General features: G+C 35.4%; 1 protein-coding gene across 2 annotated transcripts in view; it reads left to right on the top strand.

Moving 5' to 3' along the window:
• The window catches only part of DCC (DCC netrin 1 receptor), a 1,110,025-nt gene that overhangs the window by 524,139 nt on the left and 563,228 nt on the right, over nt 1–22,658 (top strand). For both annotated transcript variants that reach the window (XM_032882476.1, XM_032882475.1), the window contains exons 4-5: nt 8,112–8,262; nt 10,128–10,264. In XM_032882476.1, coding sequence (XP_032738367.1) covers nt 8,112–8,262; nt 10,128–10,264 — 288 coding nt within the window. The remainder of the gene's footprint in view (nt 1–8,111; nt 8,263–10,127; nt 10,265–22,658) is intronic.

Genomic DNA, 22,658 nt, shown 5'->3' with positions numbered 1-22,658 from the left:
ATTTCTAAATATGTGAGGTGTAGGTAAATGTGTCAGGTTATATGATCCAAAATACTGCTTGACTTTTAATAATCTATTGCTGAAAGACAGTGACTGTAAATACGTAAGTTTTCACTGCCTTCACAAATGAAAGTAATAATAACAATAACGACAGCAATATGAAGAAGAAGAAGAAAGAGGAAGAATGACATCCACCTTTTTTTTTTTTTTTTTTTAAGTAGGCTCCATGCCTGGCATGGAGCCCAACACAGGGCTTGAACTCATGACCCTGATATCAAACATCAACTGAGACCAAAAGTCAGACACTTAACTGACTGAGACACCCAGGCACCTCTACTTAATCAGTTACTACTTCAAGGATGCAAAACTATTCCCTTGTTGAAAGGAAATGGGCTTCTTGAATGTCTCAGGAGATAGGCTACTTTGTTTGAACTATCTACATCAGTTCTCAAAGATTGGTCTGGAGACTCTTAGTGTTTCTCAAAATGCTTTTAGGATATCTGTAGAGTCAAACCTATTTTAATGATAATACAATTTTTTGTATTGTTTTGCCATGTTGACTCAGAATACCTTTCATGAAGCAGTAAAGATTATTAACTTTATTAATTCTCAATCCTTAAGTTCATATATTTTTTAGTATTCTAAGTATCAAAAGAGGATATATATATATATATATATATATATATATATATATATATAAAGAATGTCTAAGTACATTAGTTTTTGATTTTTGCGATCATCGGAGTTTCAAACTGAATTAGCTCTTTTTTTTTTTTTTAATGGAACTCCATTTTTACTTGAAAGGGCAATCAACAGAAAAACCAGAGCTATTCAGACATGGGTATTAGACATTTTCTGAAAAATGAACAAAGTGAGCCAGTCAGTTTAAGGAAAATAGTATCTGCCACCAAGGATGAAATTCAGGCTTTTAAGTTAAAATTGAAATTTGGAAAACGTGTATCTGCCACTAGGAGCTTGACAGCATCACAACATTAAAAGGCCTTTCTGATGGGATTGGGGATGATAGTAACAAATGGGATATTTTGATACTGTATAATGAAATATGTCAACATTAGGAAGATCTGTCTAATTCCCTGTGCCATCCCAAAGGATGGTAGATTGATGGGTCAGTATCACAAATGGGTAAAAAGATCTATACAAAATACAAGATAAGACAACAGATTTTTATATAACACTGGAAAATGTTTATCAATATGGGGTCAGATTCCACATTACAATTAACTTTCAAGGAACTATTTATTGGTGTAGTGTTAAAGGATAAAGTTTACAATTATTTGAAAAGGCTATTAAAATACACCTTCCTTTCCCAACTATTTATTTGTTTGACATCAGATTATTTTCATATAACACAAACAAATCAACATATCAGAACAAAGTGAATGCAGAAAGTAACACAACAGCCTAGTTATTCTCAATTAAGCTACTCATTAAAAAATTCACAAAACTCAGGGTTCTTGGCTGGCTCAGTCAGTAGAACATGTGATTCTTGATCCTGGAGTTATAAGATCAAGCCCCATTTTGGGTGTAGAAATTATTTAAAACCAAATTTAAAAAAATATATATATATAAATATGAAGTAGTACCTATCTTCTAATATTTTTATATTAGTTTAAAAAATACATATATTATGGTAAGTTGTAAATAAAATTTCAATAAGTATTTTTAAAAGTCTCAATTTTGACTTTTAGTATGGTAAATATTTATGGCTATAACCTACAGAAACAAAAATTCTTTGGGGTCCTTGATAGTTTTTAAGAGTACCATGTTTCTGTAACCAAACAGTTGTGAGATCCATGATTCATTTTCCTAATGATTATAGATTAATCCTCTCCAACTCAGACAACAGATGAAGCTAAACAGGCCAAATTTTCCATTTAAAAACTTAGAAAGGGAGGAAGGAGTGAAGGAAGGCAGGCAGGCCAGACAGCATCTGCAATGGTAACATGTTGCCATAAGGTGATTTTACACTTGAAATGAAATCTGTGTATGTCAGAGATCAGTATCCCTGTAAGGACTCTTTTCCCTCTAGTTATATACTATACCCTCTTGCTCTCTGAGATTAGCTTTTTTGCCACCAGGATGAAGATGAAATCAGGTCAGATGGAGAAGCCTGCTGATATTCCCCATCCCACAAAAGGAAGTAGCTAAACTGATTCTTAGTCTAAGCAAATCTGACTGGTTGTAATCAATTTAGAAAAACTGTTGGATGATTTTTTTGCATTCACTTCCGTGAACATCATATGAAGGAGGTCTGCTTTTTTTTTTTTTTTTTTTTTTTTTTTGGTTTTTAATTTAAAAAAAAATTGACAGAGGAAAAACTACACATTTTTGCTGGTTTGATTTTAAAGCTATTGCCAAATATGTTTTCTCAAGTCTGCCCTGGCATTTCCTTCCCCTTTTTATTTTAAAACATATAGCACATATATAAAAGCATATGAAACGTGTGTAGTTTAATGAATAAATATAAAATGACCATTTGTATACTTACCTACCCAGTTTATGAAATAGAGTATTGCAAACTGCTATTCTAATGCCATTTCCTGATATAAAATCATACTCATTAATTAACTGGAAAAAATTGCCATGTTCAGCTGAACAATGTCATTTGGATCTGAATAGTCAATGCCCATATAGCAAGAACAAAACTGATTTCTATATTTCCTAATTCCATCATAGTAGCATTAAAATCAATTTAGTCAACAAAAGACTCATGACCTAGAATTTCAACTTTGCTCTTTTTAGGGCTTTTCCATTTATACCATTTTAGAGCTTAGAGAGAAAACTTTCATCTGTTCTTAAATATATGTCTTGTATTTTAATCATTCATTTTTATAATTTCTTTGTTCCTTGTATAATTATCCTTCACCTTGCAACATTAGAATTTAACAGAACTCCCTACTCTAAAAATAATATGTTTTTATAAAAACCTTTGAAAATAGAGAAAAATCCAAAGACGTAAATAAAAAACACTCATGATTCTGTCATACAAAGATAACCTTGGCAATTATATCTCTATCCCCCCTCTTTTAAAACATAAATCTACTTTTTTGACACTCCTCTTAAAATAGAACCACCTTTTTAAGGAAGAAAAATAAGGCAAATAGCTATTGCTACATAAGAAAATACTCCAAAATTTAGTGACTTGAAATAATTTATTCTCTCTTATAATCCTGCAGTGTATCTCAGCAGTTCCTCTGTTGGTTTCACTCGACTCCCTTGTGTATGTTTGGCTGAAGTGGAAGGTTCAAGATGGCCTCAGTCACATGTCTGTCAGTTGGTGCTGGTTTTGGTTTGGGGGACTCATTTATCCTCCATGTGCCTTCAGGTCACTAGACTAAGATGCTGGTCTCAGAAAGAGTCATGACAGAAACTGTAAGACCTCTTGAGGTCTTGACTCCAGAGCTCATACAGTATGACCCCCACCAAAGCACAACACAGGGTCAGGCCAGATTTAAATCCTGAGGAACTAGACCTTCCATTCTGGATGAGAGGAACTCAAACAATTTGTAAGCTTATTTAATCCATCACAATGTTGTGAAACATATAAACTACTTACTTTTAAAGAAAATTTCTATTAGCTTTCTTGGGAACTTCCATAATATTAGACTTTATGAGGTTATATATTTATAGAGAATTATCTTTGGAGAAATAAGTCCAAATTTCTCTGCCAATAGCTGACATTTTTATACTATAATCAGGCCACAAACCCTAATGCCTCCAATGAAGCTACAAAGATAATAAACATAGCTGAAATGGGCCAGGCAGAAGTTGAAGTTGTCTGGAATATATATGCTCTTTCTAAAAAAGTAATAGCCGATGGTTATTCTGGCAATATGAGCCCAGTGATGCCTGAACTACTGATATTTTAAGATAAAGACAAAATCCCAGTGAGTTAAAGTTATTTTGTGTATCTTCATAAATTGATTTGAAAGTATTTATGGGAAGACAGGAGACCTGGAAAGGTGAGAATAATACCGAAGAATAAAGTCAGAGGATGCACACTGCCTGACATCAAAACTCATTAGAAAGCTACAACAGTAAAGATTCTATGGTATCGGCAAAATAATAGTCAAACAGATCAATGGAACAAAATAGGGTACCCAGAAATAGACCCACTTAGATGGTCAACTGATCTTTCACAAAGGGAAAAAAATCATGTTAATGGAGAAAGGATAGCCTTTCCAACAAATGTTGCTGGAACAATTGGACATGCATATGCAACAAAACAAAACAAAACAAACCTCTAGTCACAGAAGTTTTTTTCTAAATAAATTAACTCAAAGTGGATCATAGACCTCGACATAAAACATAAAACTATAAAACCTCTAGAAGATAACAGAGGAGAAAATCCAGGTGGTCTTAGGTTTGACAATGAATTTTTAGACCTTTAAAATAATCCATGAAAGGAAAAATTGGTAAGTTGTAATATTAATAATTTTTGCTCTGCAAAAGACAATGCTAAGAGAAAGTAAAAACAAGCCACAGACAAGTATTTGCAAGACACACATCTGATAAAGGATGTGTATGCAAAATATATGAGCACTAGAAACTCAATGATAAGAAAACATATCCGTTAAAAAAAATGGGCAAATATCTGAACAGACACTTTATTGAAAAGGATCTAAAAGATGGAAACCAAGCATACGAAATATGCTCGATTGTATGTCATTGGGGAATCGCAAGTTAGAACAATTATAATGCTAGACACCTATTAAAATGGCTAAAATCCAGGGACTCCTGGGTGGCTTAGTGGGTTAAAGCCTCCGCTTTCAGCTCGGGTCATGATCACAGGGTCCTGGGATTGAACCCCATGTGGGGCTCTCTGCTTGGCGGGGAGCCTCCTTCCTCCTCTCTCTCTCTGCCTGCCTCTCTGCCTACTTGTGATCTCTGTCTGTCAAATAAATAAATAAAATCTTAAAAAAAATAAACAAAATAAAATGCCTAAAAGCTAAGAAAAATGGCCATACCAAATGCTTAGGAGAATGAGGAGAAACAGGACATTCATTGCTCTTGGGAATTCAAAATTGCAAAGGTACTTTGGAAGACTGTTTGGGAGTTTCTTACAAAGGAAACATAGTTTTGCTCTCCAAGATACTTACCCAACTGAGTTGAAAAATTATGACCAGAAAAAATCTGCACAAGGACACTTACAGCACATTTGTTTAGAATCACCAAGTAATAAAGGTATCCTTCCATAGGTGAATGGATAAATAAACTGTGGTATATCCGCATAAGGGAATACTATCCAGCAAGAAGAGCAAATGAACAACGGAATCCCCACAAGACATAGAGGGAACCTAAAGGCATATTACTAAGTGAGACAAATCAGTATCAGAAGATGATATATTGTATAATTCTAACTACAGGATATGCTATAGGAATATCCTTTATTTCCAGCGATAGGAAAAGGTGCACTTATAGAAATAGTAGAGAAACCAGTAATTTCCTGGGCTTTGATTTAGGCGTGGTGCTGGAGTGGTGAATAGGTAAAGCTTAGGGGATTTTAAGGGTGGTGAAACTATATGACAGTGTAATGCTGAACACATGACATTGTGCATTTTTCAAAACCCATGCAACTATATAACACAGAGTGAACCTAATGTACACTATTGACTTTAGTTTATAATAATGTACCAATATCACTTAATTAATTGTAACAAATGCACCACCCTCATGTAATCATTCCCTATGTTAATCATAAGGAAAACAATTTCAGGGGATGGGGAACTGGTATATGGAAACTCCCTACTTGTCAATTTTATAGTAAATTAAAATTAAAAAATAACAAGCAAAAATACTTGTGCTGATTTTTTTTTCTAATAAAAGAAAGTGTGATAGTTGATTGAATTATTGGCTCTTTTATGGATAAATAAGTAGTATTGGACATAGGCCCCAGGTAAATTTCCTTTTAGCCATAAGATCAAATTAAGTAGATCTTACTTGGTGTTTGGATAGTATTATTATAGTGTGTGTGCGTGTGTGTGTGTGTGTGTGTGTGTGTATGTGTAGAATAGCATAGTATTATCCAATATATGCAGTTGAAACATTCTGCTGAGAACAGGTGGTAGAAGTAAAGCATACAAATAGATAACACTCCATTATGAAGATAGCTATTTGTAAATATAGATTTTGGGAACTGTTCATTTCAGGAAATTTATTGATAAGCAACATTATCCTTCAAACTATTCTTATTTGATTTGAAAAGTCACTCTCAAAAAGGGAAATGTCACATACCACCAGCAATTTGTTTTTAAGTTTGAGACACTTTTTCTTACAATATTGGCTTAATAAGGATTAACACATTTCAAAAATTCTTTCAATATTTTCATTGTGAAGAGTATTTATTTTTGTTGCTGTAACAACCAGAAAGAGATGTGAGAAGACTGAGAAAGTGTGAATCTGTCTTTCTCCACACTTTGGATGACAATTACCATTCCAACCATTAACTGGAGAATTGTTTTATTAACCTAGAATCAAGCTGTGTGGAGTTGGGTCAGGCCAACGAGGATTAACAGCAGGGTTAAAAGGTATCCCAGATCTACCTTACTTCCTCTCTGCTCCTCTATGGCTCCCGCTATGACAGTTGGATCTAATTTTCCTTGGCAATTCTCTGTCCACCCCAAAACTAGTTTTCAAGATTTCATGGCCTCATTTCTTTTCTTCAAGATTGTGCTTTGCATTTTAAAAATGACAGATTACATGTTAATTCCATTTAATGCATTAAGCTGAAAAGAGCCTAAATCAAACCTCCATAGAGGGATGCAGATTTTAATAGGGATGTGGAAATACAGCATCTTATCTTAAGTGAACTTTGAGTGATAGAAGTTTAGTCAGCAAACAGGTCAGAGATATCACCATGGCTTGGAGGATTTCCTCCAAACTCACCTGACCATAGACTGCTGTTGGTGTGTCCCAGGCTTTAGGAGTGAAATATATGGGAGGTGGAAGAGAAGCTCTTAACTCTCACAGAGTTTTACCTTGAATGTGCTAAGATTTTGTAATTTTGTTTCTTATTACATCTGATATAACTTTAGCAACTTTGAAACAAATGAGCTCTCAGGTGAATGGAATGAGAAGTCTTTAGGTTGAAAAGACACTATTTCAGTGCCTGCTAGTAAAAATGAATTATGTTGGGGTGCCTGGATAACTCAGTTGTTTAGGCATCCAGCTCTTGATTTTGCTCAGTTCATGATCTCAGGGTCGGGAGATGGAGCCCCATGGTTGGGCTCTGCACTGAGCATGAAGCTTGCTTGGGATTCTCTCTCTAACTCTTCCCCGCCCTCCTCCCCCACCGCACCCCAACTCACTTGCTCTCTCTTTGTGAAATAAATAAATAAAGAAATAAATAAATTTAAAAAAATAAAAAAGTAGAATGAATAATGTTGGTTATATAGAACTAGAAAATGCATTGGGTGAAGTAGGAGGATACAGGAGCTTTTCATCTACTCACAGTCTCAGCTTAGGGACAAATGCTCTGCAATGTTGTTAAAAATTAAAAAAATAAACAGAAGGCTTAGAAACAGCCTAACTTAACTGTATACAAAACAAAATTTAATGTAAGGTCTATTCTGAAGACCGCAGGGGTTTTTATTGTTTTGTTTTGTTTTTTTTCCCCCAGAACCTTCTACACTCTACCTATTTAATCCTTGTATGTTATCACATTTCTAACAGCCACAGATTTAATAGACAAAGCAGAAGGGAGTGGAATAGATATTAGAGGCAGACAAATTGAACATACCAAAAAGTTCCAGAAGATAATGTTTAGAAAAATTACTGATCGCATTGTCTTGTTCTCTAATGAGAAGTCCACAAGTCCGGGAGCCCTCATGAGACACTTGTCACAAGCTTCTGCCTGTTGCCTTATACCATGGTGTCATCAACAGCTAAGAATATTCTATCATGATCCTAGAAACTAGGGATGGAAAAACCTTTTAAGAATCTAGTTGATAAATTTCACTGGTAACTTTCCAGTTTTTCTTTCCTTCTGTATCAGCATGTCTTATTAGGGGAAAAAAAAATGGTTCAAGCTACATCATTTATCTTTACAGTGTTTTTCATAAAAGATGTGATTTTGTGTTCTCTTTCCACAGACCCAGGACTGCATAGGCAGCTATATTTTCTGCAAAGACCATTCAATGTGATAGCCATTGAAGGAAAAGATGCCATCCTGGAGTGTTGTGTTTCTGGCTATCCTCCCCCGAGTTTTACCTGGTTACGAGGAGAGGAAGTCATCCAACTCAGGTATCACAAATTGAAGACTTTTGTGAAGTACATGTCACTGTTTCCCCTTCTCTAATTTGATATAGGTACCTAGAAATACTAGAGTGTTTGATGATACTTGATTTCCCCCCATATTCCTTGACATTATATAATATATGAAAGACATTTACCCAATAGGATAAAGAGATGGGGAACAGAGTCAAAATCTATGGGATCAATTCAGAAAAGAAATTTAGAAAGCCAGCATTGCTGTTGAAAACCCCCTGTCCAAAAACTATTCAGCAAATAAACCTTGGAGGGTATCATCTTAAGGAAGTGGAATAGAGAATAAAATATTTATTAAGAAATTAAAGCTTTCTCGGGCACCTAGGTGGCTTAGTTGGTTAAGTGACTGCCTTCAGCTCAGGTCATGATCCTGGAGTCCCAGGATCGAGTCCCACATTGGGTTCCCTGCTCATCAGAGAGTCTGCTTCTGCCTCTGATTGTCCACTTCTCTTGCTCTCTCTCTCACAAACAAAAAAAAAAAAACACAAAACTTAAAAAAAAGAAAGTAATTTTTAAAAAAAGTAAAAAAATTAAAAGGGGTGCCTGGGTGGCTCAGTGGGTTAAAACCTCTGCCTTCAGCTCAGGTCATGATCCCAGGGTCCTGGGATTGAGCCCTGCATCAGGCTTTCTTCTCAGCAGGGAGCCTGCTTCCGCCCCTTCCCAACAGAAGGGAGTCTGCCTTCCTCTCTGCCTACTTGTGATCTCTGTCAAATAAATGAATAAAATCTTAAAAAAAAAGAAATTAAAGCTTTTTTAAAATTTGTTTTAGATTTTATTTATTTATTTGACAGAGAGAAAGCACAAGTAGGCAGAGCAGCAGGCAGAGGGAGAGGGAGAAGCAGGGTCCTGCTGAGAAGAGAGCCAAATGCAGGGTTCGATCCCAGGGCCTGGGAACATGACCTGAGCTGAAGGCAGATGCTTAACAGACTGAACCAGCTGGCACCCCAAGAAATTAAAGTTTTCTGAATTGAAATACATAGCATGTCATTATAGGGTCTGTGCAACTTTTTCAGCTCCAATTTTGTCTTTCACACTGCAGATGTAACAAATTCTTTAAGATAAGGCAAAAGGAGAACATGGCTGGCTTTGAATTATGAGAAGATCATCTTAAGGCATAGTTTAGAAAGTAAACTCTTAATATAATGGAACACAGTCTGAAACATTTTGATTAAATGGATTTCACTTAAGAAATTAATTTCATTGATTTGGAGGTCTGGTGTACTCCTTTTTAACACATTTGTTTTCTGCGATGAGATAGGTTCACAGACAATAACTTAAATCTTTAAATTTCATTTCCCCTCTATATTTGTATAACAACACTATATGGTATGGTGTCACTATTCTTCTGAGAATATTAAAGCATGTGAGAAACCTGGTTGCAGCTTTAGCATGTCAAAACACATCCTCTGAATATAGTCAGATATTCTTGGTACAGTATGAAATGTGGCCTTATACAAATGTTACTAAATCAGATGTCAGGACACAAGACATTGACTTCCACTGTGGGGAATCACTTCCCCAGAGCTTGTGGTCCTCAGATCCAAAATGAGAGAATTGCACCAGAATATCTGTAAATTTCTTTTCAGTACTAAGCTTGGTTCCAAGTTTAATCTATTTAATTTCTTTGATCACTGCACAAAGACTTCCAGTGGGAGGGGTTTATTTTGGGTGGATTTTTGATCAATAAATGTGGTGTTACCAAGACCCTCAAAATAGTTTCTTTCTAATTTTATAATCGGATTTTGTAAAGTTTATTTAAACCTCTGAGTACCTTGCCTGATATACACATATATATTAGTACATTAATCTAATCTCTAATTTTATATGCCTGTGTCTTACAGGTCCAAAAAGTATTCCCTATTGGGTGGAAGCAACCTGCTTATCTCCAATGTGACAGATGATGATAGTGGAACTTACACCTGTGTTGTTACATATAAAAATGAGAATATTAGTGCCTCTGCAGAGCTCACAGTCTTGGGTAAGTCAGTGGCTCGAGATTAATTTACACTGTCCTTTTCAAAGTACATCACCGTGACACTTTAAATGCTTACCCTTGAATTGCCTCCTGTGTTTGTTAGTATGAAATTACAAAGTTGAAATATTCCTTACATGTCCTTACTCTACTTTGATTAATTACATAGGGGTTAAAAGCAGTGTTTGAATATTGCTCATTGACTAAAATCTAGATGCATCACTCTTTAGTCTAATTATTCCATTGATACAACTGAAACCTAAGAAAAATTATTACTTAACAAATGTGTTAAACAGCAAATGAGTTTAATAACAAATGAGAGACTCCCAAGTATTTTATCTGGGGAAAATAAATGAAGGAATGAATGAGAGAAATTGTAGAAATGATGTTCAGTTGAGTGGGAAAGTCTGATATCATTTAAGATGACAGGGTTCCTGACATTAAATTCAAATGTTTTGGTAAGATTGTTTTGTTAATATGGAAATACTGTATATGTTATGTTGAAGGTTAAGCAATAAAATCAAACATATCTAAGGAAAACACATAGAAAGAATCTAATTTTAAAAAGTTAAGGGACGTGGAAGGTACGTATGATTCAGAAAGGAAGGATTACTATGTATCATTGTAAATTAATAATGGTTATACATGGTGGGTACTCAAACACATATCTTATCATTACCCCAGATTTTTTTTTTAGTCACTTTAATTTGAATCATGTAATTTGGAGAAAGTGCTTTACCATTTGAATTCCAGTGGCTTTTTCCTGTAACAGCAACAAAAAAAATTATTTATTAGTCTTTGGATTTTTTCCTCTGGAATAAATCTTTTTACCTTGTAAAGAGTACAGGAAAAATCATAGGCTCTTTAAAAGTTATTCAGTAGAAATGGAAAGGTATGGTATGCTGATTATATCTGCTAACCTGTACCATAATAATCTAATGGTCTCCTTTTTACTTTTTGGCTTTAAAGTTTATTCAGAAAATGCTTTCATCTTCAGATAGGGTAATAATGCATGCGATGGGTGAGACAATGGAGTTGTTTGTTCTTTGATCAAACCATAAATATTAAACTAAGAATAGTTAAAGGACTTTAATTCTTTGGTTTTAGAGGTGGCATTATTCTAACTAAAATAGCTTGTCTTTAAAATGGCAACAATTTAAAATTGTCATTTTATATGGAAGTTTTTGGTGAAACAAAGAACTTTTACATTTGTAACATCAAAGTATAGCAACACAGAATGACTATATAGAAACTATTTTGTAAAGTATACTACTGATCATAAGGCAAATGCAGTTATAGAATTACCTAGAATTTATAAAGATCATGGGTAAACTTCTAATTGCAAATAAATGAGGTCAAGTTTCATACCAGATTATTATACAATATTTAGATGCATGATGCCTCATTGATAGCTAAGTCTATTATATATAAATTATGATTTCTGAGTAACATAGCCAGAAATATATGTAGGAATATCCATATACCCGCATACATTGACATGCACAGCATCTTCTCCTATATGTTCTGTGTGCATGTGTGTGTTCTCCAGTTCTTTATTGTTGAGTATTGTCTTGTCTCCAAGTTCTGTTTAAAAAAGCACACACAAACAACAAAAATGCTGAGATGATTTGTCATTTATTTGCTTATAGGCTAAGGAAAAGTATCACAACAATGTTTATACTCACACCAGCAGTGCAAGAATTGCCTCTCTCCAAAAGCTACATTTCTCTCAGGGCACCTGGGTGGCTCAGTGTGTTAAGTATCTGCCTTTGGCTCAGGTCATGATCCCAGGGTCCTGGGATCCAGCCCTGCACTGGGCTCCCTGCTCAGCAGGGAGTCTGCTTCTCCCTCTCTCTCTGCCTCTCTCTTTCACTCATGCTCCCTCCCTTTTAAATGTGTGATTAAAAAAAAATAGATTTCTCTCTACCAATATTTGCCTAACATATTTTTTTTAAATGTCCTCTCTTTGTTCTAATTTGCACCCTTATTGAATTTGGATTTATTTTTATAATTTTACTGGACATTTGCATTTTATATTTTGTAAGTTAGCTATCAATACTTTTGACCTTTATACATTTATTAAAATATTCACCTTTATTTTATTGATTTACAGGAACTCAATGTAGAAGGAATAATAACTATGCTATATAGGCTCTGTGTGTATATATTTTGTTGTTTCTGGGGTTTTTTTGTTTTTATTTTACATTTTATATAGGGTACTGAGTATTTTTCTATATAGCTGCTGGCTTTGTTGCTGTTAGACTCACATTTTTATTATAAATGAATCACCCAATTTCCAACAATTTCATTATAGATTATATATTGAATGTGTAAATTAGAAGCATTATTAATTTTAAAAGAATAGAGTTGTGTTTATGTCTTGGTAATTCTCTTGGTAACTGGGTATACATTCTAAAGATCTTCCACATACCTAGTATGATCTGTGTCTATTATAAAAGACATGATTGAATTCAGGAAATGATCATAATACTGTTTTAACTGTTCTACCCAGGCTTTAAAATGAATGTTAGTATAATAAAATTTTTGATATAGTCTTTGACTATTCTAATATAAAGTTAAGTTCATCCTGCAAGACTGAGTTTAAATAATGGAAAATGGAATTTATTACTTTCACTTAAAAAGTTGGGGATGGCGGCTGGAGGAGGGCGCCTTGGGTGACTCAGTTGGTTAAGTGTCTGCCTTCTGCTCAGGTCGTGATTCCAGGTCCTGGGAACGAGCCCCACATCAGGGTCCCCCACTCAGAGTGGAGTCTGCTTTTCCCTCTCCTTCTGCCTGCTGCTCGCCCTACTTGTGCTCTCTCTCTCTCTGTCAAATAGTTAAATAAAACCTTTTTTAAAAAGATGGGGATGGGGTGCCTGGGTGTCTCAGTCTGTTAAACATCTGTCCTTGACTCAGGTCATGATCTCAGGGTCCTGGGATAGAGCCCAGTCTGGCTTCCTGCTCACTGGGGAGCCTGCTTTTTCCTTCCCCCTCAGCCTCTCCCCCCCACTTGTGAGTTCTCTCTCTCTAAATAAAATAACAAATAAATAAATAAATAAATAAATATATAAAAAATGAATAAAGTCTTTAAAATAAATAAAATCTTTGAAAAAAAGGATGGGGAGAAAAGAGCTTGATTATCAGTGTTATTTAAATAGTTTTCATCAGTTTTAAGAATTTAACCTAATGTAGATTCTTTTTTTTTTTTTTTAAGATTTTATTTATTTATTTGACAGACAGAGATTACAAGTAGGCAGAGAGGCAGGCAGAGAGAGAGGAGGAAGCAGGCTCCCTGCTGAGCAGAGAGCCCGATGTGGGGCTCTATCCCAGGACTCTGAGATCATGACCTGAGCCGAAGGCAGAGGCTTTAACCCACTGAGCCACCCAGGAGCCCCTAATGTAGATTCTTCATAAGATAAAATCCCACAAGAAATCCAAGCTTGTGCTTAAAAGTTTCAAGCATGCATTTTATCAGACTTTTCTTTTGCCTTTCAAATCATGGTCCTTTCTTGCACTTAGACTGGCTTTGAATGTGAACCTGCATGAACTAACAGACTTCTCAAGCATGATACCATTTTATATACAACAAGAGAAATTCTGTGGTTTTCCTCAAGAGTTTCAGAGTTAATAAACATTAAATATAATTTAAAGCATTTACACTATAAAATGAATATTGACATTTCCATAATAATTAAACAGGGAAATTTTAATAGATAAGATTAAGGACAGCTTGTCTAAAGTACATGAACTATAAATAAATTAATAGATTTGGGTTTTTTTAAAAGTTTTTTTTTTAATTGATTTATTGAAGGGAGAGAGACAGAGACAGTGAGAGAGGGCAGGAGCAGGGAAGAGAGGGACAAGCAGGCTACCCACTGAGCAGGGAGCATGATGTGGGACTTGATCCCAGGACTCCGGGATCATGACCTGAGCTGAAGGCAGACATTCCACCCGCTGATCTACCCAGGCATCCCGAAATGCATTCTTTAAAAAAACTTTTGATATTTGACCAAGGAAGTGCCCAGCCTTGGACAAACTTTTCCTTAGCCCATGCACACACAGGAGATGGGTGGAAAATTCACTCTTGAGAAGAAGCCATTAAGTCTAGCACTGGTGACAAAATGAAAACAGTTTGAACTTTCTAGATTCCAGAATTCTTTTAAAAGCAGTCTGCAGCCATATACGCAATCTACTATTAAAAGTTTACCTTAGTGTGTAGGTTCTCTCTCATTTCTAGAGAAATCTTGGCTAGAATTGGTACAATCTGGCTTCATAGACACAAATAAGTCTGCTAGGTCTGTTCTTGGCACATAATTGAAAACCCATAACCAAATCTAAGAATTCTCCGTATCTTTTCCCCCCTCTCCCATGAGTAGTACATATCACTTCATGTGGTTTTGAGTTTATATTTATCCCCAGAAAACAACTCTAAAGAGAAGTCCCTTGAGGCAGGTGTTTTGTCTCCCTGAGGCTTCTTCTTATGGGACAGGGATCCATGGGTCTCCCTCTTGCAGTGTGTTCAGAATGGCTCTCTACTGACCAAGAGCACGTCCAGCTAACACAGGTTATGTTCTTTAAGTCCAATGGCAGTGGATTCAGAATATTAAATTATATTTTAATATCTATAGTATATATACATACACATGTTCACATTCAAAGCCAGTCTAAGTACAAGAAAGGACCATGATTTGAAAGGCAAAAGAAAAGTCTGATAAAATGCATGCTTGAAACTTTTAAGCACAAGCTTGGATTTCTTGTGGGATTTTATCTTATGATAAAATACGTACATGTATGTGTAATGCATATACATACCATATATGTATAAAATGCACATATAGTCCTTATTTCTAAGAAAATTTCTCTTCATAACCCCATCCCATATTATTTTAAATGCATATGGTTACCTCAGCCATTACATAATGTACTTATTTGACAAGTAGATAATAGACCAATCTATTTAGAAAGTTTTAGAAAAATCATCTTAAAAGCAAGTTAAGAAGACAGCAGACTAAGATTTATAGAAGAAGTTAAAAACCCCATTAAAAACTATCATTTTGTAATGTAGTGGGATAGGAAAACCCCATGAGAAGCTCACTGTCTTCTGAAAATGCTTAAGAATAATAAAAAAGATGGCTGGGTATATAATGAGTTGACCAAGTATAGTTTCTAGGCCCAGAGTCACAACTGAACCCCAGCGTCCGTACTGATAGCAGCCACCACTGGAGTGCATCTTCTGTACTTGGCCAGGCACTCTTTGGGCATGGAAAGATGCATATGGCACCAGTCTTGACTTCAAAGACTAGTGAGATAAACAGACAAGAAATAGAAGAGTTGAGGAAAAGTTGGGAAAGAGGGAGGCTGTTATCTAAGCCACTCAGTCCATGGTAATACTTTGTTTCAGCAGCCTGAGGAGATGAATATAACCACAAAAAGAGTAGACATACTGTTTATTATACTGTTAAGAAGAGTTTTGATTAGTTTCATAGAGACATAAGCTACAACAGAGAAGTATATTACCAACACTTCTTACATATTGTTAATACTGACAATCTCAAATTTCCAAGCATGTTTAAAAAAAAAAATCCCTCCTATGAGAGCAATGAATCAAAGGCCATTTCTCTGTTTATATACTAGGTTATGTGTAGTTCAATGTCTAAATGTTCTATTGTTTATTTTTTCTCTTTAGTATCATCAGCTTCTTATTTAGTAGTTTATAGGATTAAGGTACTACTAACATTGAGATATTATAATGCTGAATGGTCTGTCCCAATTTTAATAATAAATGCATCATTAACTATGAAGAAGTTATGTTTTCTGTTGTTTTTTTTAAAACTCAATTCTTAGATATGCTCTATAAATTCAGTTTACTACAACAAGCATACAGATGTTTACACTCCATCAACTCTCAGATGTGTCTAGTAACGGAAGGGAATATGATAATTAAAAATTGATAGGGCTTTGCCTCCTTTTATTTTTTGTATATGCTATAGTGTTGCTTTTTTTTTTTTCTTTTACTGAAACGTATTGGATGTGTTGATACTTTCTAAGCATGTATAATTGGTCAAGCAGGGAACTGACCCATCCATTTGTTTGGAGAGTAACTGACATATCCACCTCTATTAAGGTGTTCAGCTGCCTCCTTTACAAATTTGCTGTTGAATCACCCATGTGGGGTTTTTGGCTTGGGTTCTTAGCTATAAACAGAAAATAGTTACCATAAAATATATTAATAAAGATAATCTTTAACTCCTCTATTACAGTGTGTAACTTTGAATGGAGTTCTCCTGAATTTACTACATCACTGCTTCCCCCAAAGTAACAGTCCTTAAATTTCATGTCTCTATATAATTGCCCTTTATTAGCAGTGACCCCCCCCTCACCCATATGCATTTAATGGTCATAGCCATAAAAGCAGTGCCTAAGGTAGGTTTGTATTGATTATCTTTCACAGGGTAATTGCCAAATGGATAATAATGAAATTAGTTGAGTTTTTTTTTTTCTTTTTCCATGTAGGGGTATGATCCCAAATGTATGATAAAAATGCATACTATAAGGGAGAGTTAAATTTAAAAAAATCAAAATCATCTATTTGCTGTGCCTTCTTATAACTATGTTGATTTCTTACTATAATCTTTTTTCACCTGAAATCACACCCATCATAAGAGTATGCAAAAGTTCTACCCAAATTGATGTTTAGGAAATTCTGTTGAATGCATATATGTATTAGAAGAAGAAACATGGTATGTCCGGGCTGTTAGTGAAAATGATTTGGTATGACAATTGCAGTTAGACTGTCTGTGAAAATAATAGTTGAATTTGTAATGGGATTTATTTATTGATTACACAGATATTTATTTAAAGACCTACTACGTGGATCTCTCCTCTCCTTCTGTCTTTCATTGGAGAAAGCAGTTTGAATAGTTTTGTGTGTGTGTGTGTGTGTGTTTATCCTTGAGATGGCTGTGGATCTAAATTTTTCTTCTTTCTCAGAAAGATGAGAAAGGAAGTAGAGGCTCCAGAGGGAAAGATGAAGGCTATGTGCTAATTCAGAGCATTCTAAGGCTATGATTTTAATTAGCCCTAACAGTCTCAGCAAGGTGAATTGACCATCTGTGGTTTAGAAGGAGGAGAACTGCTGACAGTGGTGGAAAGATGCCCAAAAGGGCATGCTATGCCAAAGTTGTCCTGAGGTACCAGAAGTATACATTATCCCAGAAGGAATTTGACTATTATAGGAGTCAAACTAAAGTAGACAGGAGTGTTTTAATTAGAGTTAGCAAGAGTTAGCATCAGTTGTGCTTGCCAATTTTGAAAGGCTGGAGAACAAACCATGACATTTCTTTCTATACTTTCCAAGGACTTTTATTTCTGATTTATTATTTCATGTGTCCATATATAATCATTTTAGTGATTGATTTACACAGTAAGGTGTGGACTTATCTTTAGTATCATCTGGTATATTTTAGTAGGAAACCACCAGAGTATACCTGTATCCATACTCCTGAAATTAGTACCATAAGACCAAAGCTCCTTCCACCACTTGGTGGCAGTGTGCTTAAGGGCAAAAAGTACCAACTTGAAAACCTGTCTTTCAATGGCAGACTCTATTTAAGTAAAGCATTTGAAGTTAGACATACATTTGTTGATTTATCAGTTACTCAACAAATGTTTATTGAAAGTACAGTAAGTTTCTTGCCTAATGCTGTAAAACAGCTTTATTGAGATACTATCTACCACTATAGTTCACACACTAGACAACTTCACATTTAAACTGTATAATTTACTGGTTTCAATACAATCACAGATGTTTGCAAACATATCAGACCATAGCGAATTTTAGAACACTTTTATCACCTCAAAGGAATCCTTGTACCCTTTAACTGTCATTCCCCCATCCTCTTCTTCTCCCTTTTCCCTCTACCTTACAATGCCCCTAAGCAACCACCAGTCTACTTTCTGTCTCTGTAGATTTTTCTATTTTGGACATTTTACAAAAATGGAATCATAGAGTACGTTGTGTTTGTGACTGGTTTCTTTAGCTCAGTATAATGTTTTCAAGGTTCAACCAGATTGTACTGTATATTAGTAGTTCATTTCTTCTTATGGGCAAATAATATTTTCATTATATTGATATACCATGTTTTATTTATTCATTAGGGCAATGATGGGCAATGGAATTGCCTCTACTTTTGTCTGCTATTAATGATTCTGTATAAGCATTTATTTACAAGTTTTTATGTGGACCTATATTTTCATTTATCTTGAGTATATACCTAGGAATGGAACCACTGAGTCCTATGGTAATTCTATGTCCAATCATTTGAGGAACTACCAGATATTTTCCAAAGAGACTCAGCCATTTTACATTCCTACCAGCAATGTATGTGTATTTCTATTTCTCTACATCCTCATCAATACTTGTTATTAGCTAACATTTTTTTTTATTCTAACTAGCCTCATGGGTGTGAAGTGGTATCTCATTGTGAGTTTGATTCGCATCTTCTGAATGACTAATGATGTTAAGTATCTTTTCATGGATTTATTGAACATTTGTATATCTTTCTTGAAGAAATGTCATTTCAGATCCTTTGCTCATTTTAAATTCATTATTTGTCTTTTTATTATTGATTTGTAATGGCTTTTTATGGGCATATGTGTGTGGGGCACAGTATACCACTCTCTTAGGAATGAGCTAAATGGAATGCCACACAGAGGAAGTACTGAGGTCACTGGCTATCTGGGTGAAAACCTCTGAGTTCACAAAAACTTATTTTTTTGTATATTTTAAACCAGTTCTGTGCCATATATGCACAATGATCTTTGATGGGATCTAACATCAGAAACACTCATCTGACAACTCCTCTTCCTTCCCTGAGTTTCCATAATTTCTTGCTTAAATCCATGATTAACATGTAACATGCTGGTTGGGAAGTTTCTCAAGGAGGAGGCTTTGTATGTTAGTCATTGTCATGTCCCCAGTGTCTTGCATACCAGTTGGTACAAATTAAGCATTTAAGAAACAAGTAAGAAATATACATTTTTTTTCTCTCTCGGAATTCAATTTGGATTTTCATCCTGAGTATCGAATTTCAGCATGTGAAGAAAAAAAAAAAAAGTCTCGTTAAGTCCTCCCTGTGACAAAAAAAAAAAAAAAAATTTGTACACAATCCTCAGACTCAAGCATTCTTTCTCATTTTACCCTTATTCTTGTTGTTCAGAGAAGCTGTTGCTATGCAATCATAATAGCAATTGTGCTATTCTAAATAGCAATAGTGATATTTTGATAGTTATTCCTTGCAAAACACATTCTGGGTGCAAATTCGCTATGGATAAAATGGACGAAGTTAAAGATGCAAAAACTGTGCAGTCAAGTGAGACCTCTAGTAAAGATGAAGGCTAAACATTCTGCTGACCAGCATTCCCCAAGCTGTAAGTGTATTATTAGGTATTCCCTAAAAAAATGAAAAAAAAAAAAACCCAAAAAAACAAGATAAAACAAAAAATCATCTGGGATTACCTAAATTTGGAAATGGTTAAAACAAAGTTGAATTAGACAGGTACATACCACAGGACTTCTTAGAATCTCTAACAGGCTCATGTTTGGGAAATGCTATGTGCAAACAGAAAAGGCTCCAACGTTGAATTTTTGTTTTTTCTTGTATTTGGAGACGGAAAGAGAGATTCAGGTGAAGAAATTCCTGCTATCAGCAATAAAGCTCTACTACTTTGGTTTATGTGTAATGGCTGCTTACTGTATACATTTCTATGGAAACCGCCTACCCAATTAAAAGGGGATTTTTACTACAGTTAATGGGTGTACCTGCTTTTTTATTCCTGCAGTTCAGACCCATTACACATTCTGTAAGAAGCAACACGATGCCACTTTAATCACAGACCAGTGCTCCTCTCCTGCTAAGAAAAATAAATGTGATGTTTGTGAGTTCTCATCCATTGCTTCTTTAGAGGACCAGCAAAGAAAATAATTAGCCCAAGTGATTACATTATATAATTCAATTTTCCCTTGGTATATTCTTACTGACATTCAAAAAGTAGTTAGTGAATCCAACTGCCAAATGCTCAGTAATAACACTTTATCACCAATTTACAGTGCATGAAAACAAAAGAAATTTCAAATGAGCTGGGGGATTGTGTGTGGGGGTGTGTGTGCGTGTGTGCGATTTTTAAAGGATGGTTAGCCAGATAAATGTGGGGATTGTGCACGTAATACTGTGTTTCCTTTGGAATAATAATTTAGCTTGCAAAATACCTGGGGAATTAAGATGACACAGGGTCATTGTGTAGATATATTTCGGAAGGGAAAGTCACAGAAGGGGGCATTTTCTTTGTTTGATTTTTAAAACAATAATAAAATAATAATAAATTTAATCTGGCCTCAGAAGAAGATATCAGTGAGTGAGTTTTTCTCCTCACCAGTTCTTCACTCCCTTCCGTGTAAACAGAGAAACAAGTTAGTTCTCATTTTTTACTTCTTCTGCAAGCTGCTTGTTTCTCTTCTTTTTGGCTGAACATTGTATAGACAATTTATAGTACCTCCCCTAAAAGCAGGAACATTTATGTGATTATGATTCTCATCATTCCTTCCATCCATATCTCCTCATTTAGCCTACCATTTTGTTTCCCTTTCTGCTCCTCCAACCTGCTCTAGTTAGGCTTGAGGGTGCTGGGAGCAGGGTAGTGGTAATGAACACATCTCCCCATATCTAACACTGTCTGTGCAATGGGCCAGGACATCTAGCCTGCAGAGTCATGATGGAGATTAAAATAAGCAAAATGATGCATATTCAGTGCAACTCCAGACAGTGCCTGGAACAGAGCTGACACTCAGTAGGTGGCATTGTCATCATTACTGTTATTAACAGTAATATGTGTCTATATGTTAACATGCTTTGTCCTTGATTACTCAAACTCAGATTAGGAAGTCTCGTTCAGATCTTGTGTTGTCAATTGCACAGCTCTTGCCATCGCCTGACGTTTCAGAGAAGCTCAAGGACAAAGAAACTGTGGTAACGAAATGGATTCTGAGAATAGTGGAACTTAAATCCAGGCAGTATAATTTATCTTAAACACATAGGATCGCTGAACCAAAATTGTACAAGTGGGAATTCGAGTGATATTAGTGAGAGAAGATGAGAAAATTTTCCTGCTTTGGGTGGGTTGCAAAGTCTAGTGATTTGGGCATGAATCAGGGTCTGATACATATAAAGCATTAAATAGATATTAGCTAGTATCATTTAAAAAATAATTTGAGCTCAAAATATTACAAGCTTTCTGGAGGGAGCTTAAGAAGTGTGCCACCATTATTTACACTTTACCAAAGACTATGAAAAATGTTGACTTTGTAAGTTATTAGGAAAATCACCCAGAAAATAAGTAATCACAATTAAATTAGCTTCAGATAAGATGGAATATTTATCATTAACATACACAATACATATCAAAACTGTCAAACTCTGTAAAGAAAGTTTAGTTTAATAAATATATCCTCAGTGTTACAATATATCAAACCTAGTCATTAGATTTGAGCCTTCATTTCATAATACTTTGAATTAAAGCCCTGGCAGTTCAACCTCCAGAAAGTATTGAAAATTTACCCACCTCTCTTCATCCTGACTTCTCTCACCCTAAGCCCAGCTACTCTCCCATTGCCTAGACCACACCTAGAACCTCCCACCTGTCTCTCAGTTGGGTCTTATCGCAACCCATCCTTATCTAGAATGATCTTGTTAAAATGTTAATCAGAATGGAGGATGCCCCTTCTTAGAAATTAAAACCCTCAAAGTCTTTGTGTTTTTCTTAGACCAAACTCAAAACTACACAACACGTTCTACCAGTATCTGGGATTTAGCATGTGTTTACTTCTTTTCTTACTTCAGCGCATTCTACCTCTGTTTATTTTAGGTTCCTCCAATGCGGCCTGTGGCCTTCTCATTGAACAAACCAACCAATTTCCAGTCTCAGAACATTTGTTTGGGCAGTTCCCCATCTCTGGGATTCTCTCCTCCAGCTCTTCATGGGGCGGCTCCTCACTTAGATTGAATTGCGAATGCCGCCTTCCTACAGGGATTGTCTTTGTCTGTTCTGATGAAATCCAGCCTCTCCCAGTTGCTCTGTTCTCTTTTTTTTTTTTTTTGGGGGGGGTGTAGTACTTACTGTAATTTGTTATTATCTGTGTATTCATTCACTGTTTCTGTCTCCACTAGGGCAGAATCCTTATCTGATTTGCTCACTATTATGTTCCCCCAAACGAATCAATCAGTCTGTCGAATTAATGATATGCTGCGATCTTCATCTGCACTGGTGGCCTCATAACCCACATTTACTGGGCACCCATTATGTGCCAGGCATCATGCAAAGTGTCATGCTTTCTCATTTAATAGTT

This window comes from Lontra canadensis, unplaced genomic scaffold (genome assembly GCF_010015895.1).
Source record: "Lontra canadensis isolate GAN:19392208 unplaced genomic scaffold, GSC_riverotter_1.0 scaffold82, whole genome shotgun sequence".
Lineage (NCBI taxonomy): Eukaryota > Metazoa > Chordata > Mammalia > Carnivora > Mustelidae > Lontra > Lontra canadensis.
The sequence above is the reverse complement of the archived record's forward strand: the minus strand, read 5'-3'. Positions and strand labels throughout refer to the sequence as shown.